Source organism: Kryptolebias marmoratus, linkage group LG5 (assembly GCF_001649575.2).
Source record: "Kryptolebias marmoratus isolate JLee-2015 linkage group LG5, ASM164957v2, whole genome shotgun sequence".
Lineage (NCBI taxonomy): Eukaryota > Metazoa > Chordata > Actinopteri > Cyprinodontiformes > Rivulidae > Kryptolebias > Kryptolebias marmoratus.
The window spans coordinates 21,293,469-21,300,857 of NC_051434.1; the positions used below are offsets into that span (position 1 = coordinate 21,293,469).

General features: G+C 38.4%; 1 protein-coding gene across 4 annotated transcripts in view; it reads right to left on the minus strand.

Annotated features, from left to right (window-relative positions):
- col22a1 (collagen, type XXII, alpha 1) overlaps window positions 1–7,389 on the minus strand; it is an 89,969-nt gene that overhangs the window by 13,520 nt on the left and 69,060 nt on the right. For all 4 annotated transcript variants that reach the window (XM_017428355.3, XM_017428356.3, XM_037975677.1 and 1 more), the window contains 3 exons: window positions 6,999–7,052; window positions 4,475–4,528; window positions 4,286–4,339 (listed from right to left, as the gene is read on the minus strand). In XM_017428355.3, the coding sequence (XP_017283844.1) occupies window positions 4,286–4,339; window positions 4,475–4,528; window positions 6,999–7,052 (162 nt within the window). The remainder of the gene's footprint in view (window positions 1–4,285; window positions 4,340–4,474; window positions 4,529–6,998; window positions 7,053–7,389) is intronic.

The following is a 7,389-nucleotide window of genomic DNA, read 5'->3' on the forward strand; positions in this document are numbered from 1 at the left end:
TTAGATCTGTTTAGTTTAGCTACTATTTTTGACTGTCTTAGCTCATGCTTCGATATGTCTGGTTTTACTTTGGCTGTATAGCGGGCCTGGGATACTTTTAGATAGTTCAGTACTGTTAGTTTTAGTTTTAGCTTAGTTTAGTTCTGTACATTTAGTCATGCTTAGATCTGTTTAGTTTAGCTTAGCTTATTTAGACAATTAGTTATCATTGTATCATGCTTAGATCTGTTTAGTTTAGCTTAGCTTATTTAGACAATTAGTTCTGTAATTTTGTTTCTGTAACTTTGTCTGTAATTTTGTTCTTGTGTTGTAAAGCACTTTGAGTTGCCTCGTGCTGAAAAGTGCTATATAAATAAATGTACCTACCTACCTATCTATGATGTAAAAAAATCAGCCACAATGTGGATTGTTTTTGGATGTTTTTGGTGAGGTCTTCAGATGTGTACGTTAAGAACACAGTGGGCTCTCTGGTAGCCATAACAGAGCATGATTACTCCATAATGGTTTTGAGCATGCACAGAACTTCCATCGTGAGGTTGTGATGATTTATTATGATAGTGGCAGCATATTAGAGTTCTGGGTGGAGCGTATCCATCAGTCGGGGCCTGTGTGCATCAGCGTGGCTTGATTCTCAAGAATATGAAGCAGGACTGGATGGGTCTAGCCTTGTGCCTCGGCTCCAACCACGATCATGCCAAGATCATGGAAACAGCCAAGCACAGATGTCATGTATGTGGAGGTAGCATCATGCTTACTTGGCGTGATCTTGTAGTGTGCAGCTGCAACCTGATGTGAGCCGAGAAAGTCGTATATGTGTATAAAGCGTGGTAAAGGTGCAGGAGAGTGTCTCAGGTATGCAGAAACAGCATTTCTTTCTTGCAATCCAGCTATGTGCTAAAAGACTGTGTAGGTCATAGAAAGCCTATTGGGGTCATCCCCCATATTATCAATGACTGGGAAAATGGTCTGCTTTTAACTGGACCAGAACCAAAGTAAAGTTCCAGCATATTTTTCTCTTGTCCAAATCAGATTAATCACTGAATGCCACTTCCAACCAGTAATTCACAGTTCATCATTGCTTCTCTTCAGCCCACTAGAACCTTGCTTTCCCCCTTTTAGCTCTTAATTATAGTTTATGTTTAGCTTTTCCAGATTTAAATCCAATTTGCTTTACCTTTTTTCTTACATTGACACTTAGTTCTGTCCAGAAAGCCAGTACCTTACTTTGATGTGCAAAATTGCAAACTGCATTTATGATGGTCTTTTCAAAATGTCTGGAAACATTTGCAGGAACTCGTACAAGTCACAGAGCTGCACATCTGTGTCGCATGATTTTGAGCATGTTAAAAAAAAAAAAAAAAAATATATATATATATATATATCCTCTCAAACTAGTCACAATTCTTAATTTAGTTTCTGTAATTCCTAAGCACCTGAGGTCTATTTTTTAATGAATTGCCACCTGTTTATTTGTTTGCTTCTGTATCTAAACGTGTGTATCGAAACTTGATACTGTATGCATTGTTTGCATGTGCAAATTAAAATGTATGTAAAAAACTTCCTGTACAGGTTTAGGTGTGGTATAGAGCATCCCTTCAGCTTCTGTTGCACACCCGAACGATTGAGACGTCGAGGCGCGCATGGGTTGTCAATAACTTTTACTGTCCGTTTTCGAGCCATACAAAACAAAACAGGCATACATTTGCCCAACGTGCTTCACGTTCATCTCGCTGTTCTCGTCTCTCCGCACATCTCGGGGCTTTTTTTCTTACCCATCCTCAGGACCCCGGGCTGCCCCTGGCGCCTGTTTGGACTGACCCTAATTATTCTTATCAACATGTATTTCAATATGCAGACTAACATGAACAATACAGTCCTTAACTCTTAATTACAATACAAACAAAAGTATTTAAAGGAAGGAGATGGTTACAGTATCTTTTTTAAAGAAGTGGAGGGGCCTCTTTGACTTATAGTCCCCTGCAACTGGTCTCCCACACTTCACATGAGGTTTCCTCTCTGAGTTCTTCTTATGACACCTGCATTATCATTTGACAGGTGTACCACCCAGTTAAACACCTGCTATTGTCCCCAGAGTGGGTCATGCTGGCACACGCTAAGCATCTGACACCACTTGGGGCTCACCTCACGGAATAAGTGGAAAAAAATCTATAAAAAATTGGCATTTTTACCCTGGCCGGTTGAGCAATAACCATCAGGTTTGAGGGAAATGAACCCAGAGCGCAGACTCATCTTCACAAATTAAAAGTTGGTCTGTTAAACAGAACAAAAAAGCTGACGTGGCAGCAAAAAAACCCAACAAAACACATACAAAAAGGATCATGAGAAAACACAAAGAGCTGACCTGATCATGGCATAAAACCAACAGCAAACAAACAAACATGACCCAGAAAAGAGAAAGCAATAAACCAGCAAGTAATGGAAGCTGAGGAACCAATTATAAGGACAGGCTGATGAGGAAGTGGAAACAGGTGACCGATATTTACAGTTGCAGGTGGGTGAGGCAGGCTGATTTGGGTAAACTACTGAGGGAGAGTGAGTAATGGCACCAAATACCAAATACCACGTCTGTGACATCCTTTGAAATCCAGGGTGCACCACACCACACTAATGAACAGTCTACATTTTGTTTATTTTCTCCAGTTCCTATAATTGGTGCATAAGTACGTATGCACCACAGACTCAGTACAGGTGTATAGAGGCGGATGAATTTTACAAAAGCAAAACTGACCCTGCTGGTGTGTTTTTAGGAAAATGGTAATTATTTTAGGAGCTTGATGCCTGACTTAAAAATAACTGTGTTTTTAAATTTCTTCTGTCTTGAGAGCGGAGATTATTCAGAAAACATTCAGAGCTACACTCTTAAATGTCCAGGTCTAATCTAGCCGATGATAAATAATAGTTATTAAAAAAACTGGTCCATATCTGCTCATCTTCATTTTCAAAAGTGTACTTTATACAAAATGTTGGGGCAGCTGCCAAAGTGGGTACAAAGCATGTTGATATGAATGGCCTAGACTACAGTTTTACAAGATGTTTATACAAAAATAACCTGTGAGTTTCAAAACTGGCCACACAAAACACATGTATTTGAAGCCATTGTGAAGAGGAGTTTAGTTTCACAAACCCTGTCAGAGTTGTTTCCTGATTTCAAACCTCATAGAGGTTTTCTCGTCTCAACTTTTTGGCTAATAAGGCTAACTTCGACAAGTTCCAAGGTACAAGTTCTGAGGGAGCTTCTCATATAACGTTAAAATTGATGTTTCTTGATCTGTTCTCTTTATAGGCCTTAAGGCTCATTGGTCACAAAATTCAGTGAGACTGCAACTGAAAATGTACCTGCTTTCTTGCAATTTTCTTGTTGAATTATCAACTAGTCTCCAATAGTTGCAGCCCAGTGAGATACTGGCTTTAGGTTTGTATTTATTTTGTTTGGCATTTTCTATTTTCAAGGCACAGTGCTTTTAGCATTCTGTGCAGAAGCTTCAACACCGTCTTTAATCTACCCATCTGTTTCATTTTACAACCTGAACCTTTTGTTTTTACTTGGACTACAGAGGTCATTTTACTTGTAAACGAAAAATGAATTAAATAAAATAGCAGCAAATTCTAAAAATATCAGGTGTGTACTCAGTACTTAGCAGGCAGTTTTATATATTACCTCCATCTTTTATTCATTATGCTGTAACCAATAAAGGGATGTTAAACAGAACAGTTTAAACATGGGGTACAAACATCATGTGAAAGCTGTTTTTACATTAAATGCACATGTACAGATCCTGAGAGGCACCGTCAAATCTTTACAAGTCTTTCCTTTGTCCTGCTTTATGCTGCTCTGTGCAAAATCTCCAAGCCATCCATAGATTTTCCTTCATCTAAGGATTCAGACTCACTGGGGACTGTACTTTTCAATGAAGACAGGAATGAAAGCCAAAACCCAGGAGAATGTCCAGTTCTACTTCCTGTGCTGGGCCTTGTACCACGAGCATCCAGACAGTATTTTCTGACAACTCTTACTTGCAAAGGAAGCATGTTCTCTCCTCAGTCTGAATAATCTTTACCCTGATAATAATAAGTCTCTAATAATAATAATAATAACCTGTTACTATGTTTTGTTTTGTTTTTACTTAATTTCTAGTTTCTTGTCCTTGTCCAAACTTTAACACCTAAAACTGAATGTGTTTCATGAAATGAAATTCTAATGACAAACGTTGGGCTGCAATTAAGTCAAGTTTAGAGTAGATTTAAACAAAAACGTATGACTCACTGGGGTTCCGGGGAGACCCGATTTTCCAGATGGTCCTGGTTCACCTGGTTTGCCCTGAAACGTAAAACAAAAATCAGAAGCTGGTGTGAGAAGGAGGATAACAGGAGAAATGATTGCAGTTCTGCTTTATGTCCTTATCCATCTGCCACCTTTGCGTCACAGTTGTCACAGTAGTTATTAATGACTCACAGGTTCTCCTCTTGGTCCAAGAAGTCCTTCTGGTCCTGGAGGTCCCTTCATGCCCTGCAAACAGAAACAGCAGTTTTTCATGTTGATATCACTGCTTCTTCATCATATATTTTCTTTATAGAATCAGGCAAACTGTGTAAAAGATCCAAGTGTTCATGGTGGATTTTTTTTTTTTTTTTCTTTTTCTTTTTTGGGACTTATCCATTGAGGACATTCTGCCTTCTCAAGCTTGGAGAGGTGTTACTGCACAACCTGCGAACTGCACAAACAAAAGTGTTGCTGGCTCTAAATGTGAGAGAGTTTTCACTTTGTCACTCAGTTAATAGGGGGGAGGAGGGGGTGGACCTCTTGGACAGTGTCAAACATGTTTGGTGCTTTTAAGATTCTGGTGGTGAAAATTTGTCCTCCTGCTCAAAGCTTGAGAACAGAAGCAACTGTGCCATTAACAAATGTGGGATGCAGAAAATTTTTGTTTTAATTTTAAACTTACATTACAGTATGGCAGTTTGTGGACATTTATATTACTTTAAGACTAAGAAGTCATTAGGAAAAGTGCAGGAATATTGATTGATTTGATCCAACCCACACTTCTAAGTAGCCATCTGTATTCTATACTTGTTCTCGTGATTGTGAGGCTGGGACAACAGACTTTTCTGTGCTCAGACGTTTTATGTGTTGTTGTGCATCCTCACTGGCCCAGCAGTGGTTCTGCAACATTCAGTTTGATGCATCAGCCTGAGTGTTCTGACTCTGGCTGCAGAAGGTACTATCTCACTGGGCTGCGACAGTTGGAGACTTGCAAGTAATACAACATTCACGAGGGAGTCTCCACAGTGTCTTAAAATGTTTGCGGTAGTTCTCAATTTCCTTGTCACTTGAATTTTGAACATGTCCAAAAAAAGCTGAGACACATTTTCTCTCAAAATAGTTACTGATTTGACCTGAATCTGTCTTGAACCCTATAGGTAGTTTTCATAAATTCTACTATTCTATGATATTACATGACTATGGCTAGAGCCAGAGACATCTTGAAGCCATCAGGGCCTGGTTTATAGAAGCTGCCATGTTGTATTTTTGGGACCAGAGTCTGTGAACTAGGGATGTCAAGCTTTAGGTCCCTCCAGCACACAATCATGGTGTCACATGGCTTTTCTTTTAAACATGAAATAACTAATTACAGTTGAATATATAAGAAAAAAATAAGAGTGGAACATACAGCAGCAAGGTAAGAACTACATGAATCAACAAGAGCTGAAAGTGATTATCTGAGGTGTATTTTTTATTTTAAATATTTAAAATCCTTTTAAAAAAAAAACAGAAGGGCAGGACTTAGAACTTGTATTAAGAGCAATCTATGCAGACACTAGTTCCTTTATGGCTTCAACTTCTGGGATACAGTATTGGAGCCAGTATTATAAAACAGTCTTTGGTTGGAGCTCTCCTATGATAGAAAATCTTTGAGGCTACAGCCCTGAATGTCCAGGTCTAAAAACCAAGCTGTTAAAAAAAACTGGTTTAAATCTGACTGTTTTCATTTCTAAAGTGTACTCCAGTTGGTTGTATCATAAACAAGGGGGTGGCTGGCAAGGTGGGTACAAAGTGGGTCGAGGCGAGTATGAGTAGAGGTGGGCAACAAAACTTCTTTTATGGCCTAGAATACAGCTTCGCAATTTGTGCACACAGAAATGAGACGTGATTTTCAAAAACAGTGAGATTGCAACTGAATATTTGACGATTTTCTCACAGTTTTGAGATGCAAACTAGTCTCCATGAGTTGCAGCTCAGAAAGACACTACCTTAATGTAAACATCCAGAGATAAGACATGCCTGAGTTGGTTTGGGGGGTGGGGGTGGTAGATGCAGGTACACCTTCCTGCTGCTCATTATTATGCTTTTTGTTAAACTTCTTTCTCTGACCCTTTTATCAAAATTTGGTTTGTTGTTTTTAATAATACATTTCTACTTTACTAAACTTGTGTTGACTATACCTGAAATATAGTGACCCAGGAAGCCAAATTATTAATTATAGAGATATAATAAAACAAAAAATGCAAGAGGAATCATCTCCACTTGTAAAATGGGTTTCATTTTGAAGTTGTTAGGTTGTTAAAATAATATATACTGTCAATTGAACTTATTATTCAGTATTTAATATTAAAGCCTAAAATGTTCAGCAGAGACATTACTAATCAGAGTCAATTTGGAGTCAAAATAAACAGGGTAGAATAAATGTTGTAAAGTACAGAGGTTTTTGTTTAAAATAAGCAAATAAAAAGCTTAAGATTAGTATAGTCTGATTCAAAAATGTTAAAAAATGTAAAATTAATAAACAATTTAAAATTTTACATCTAAATGACAAAAATCCAAATAAACCTATCTGTTTCATTGAAAATTCCAGTCACACCCATTGTATTTAAACCTCAAGACTGATTTGGTGTGTTCACAGTAAAAACATTAATAAAATAATGTGTTGGTAACTTTCTACTGTTAACAACAAAAATCCAGTCAGTGACAGGGGACATACCTCACTTCCGGGTTTGCCATCACGTCCCGGTGATCCAGGTTTTCCATCTTCTCCCTGTATGAAAACATGAAAAAATTATATGAACTGAAAATAATTACAAACTTTAAATAATAGGTTCAAATTAATTAGGCCCGAGCAGCGACAGCGCTGCGCAGGCCTATTGTATTTCGTGGATTTCTTCATTATTATTTTTTCCCCACTTTACGCGGCTCTTTGGACGACTTCCCATATTCAAAAACTCACCAAACTTCACAGAAAGTTGTCCCCCGTGTGAAATCGCGTGATTCCATTGAAATCAAAAGTGGGCGTGGCCAAACTGCTCCACAGCGCCCCCTAACGTGAGATAGGACGAACCGTAAGTCGTAGAGGCCTGGAACCTTGGCACGTAGGT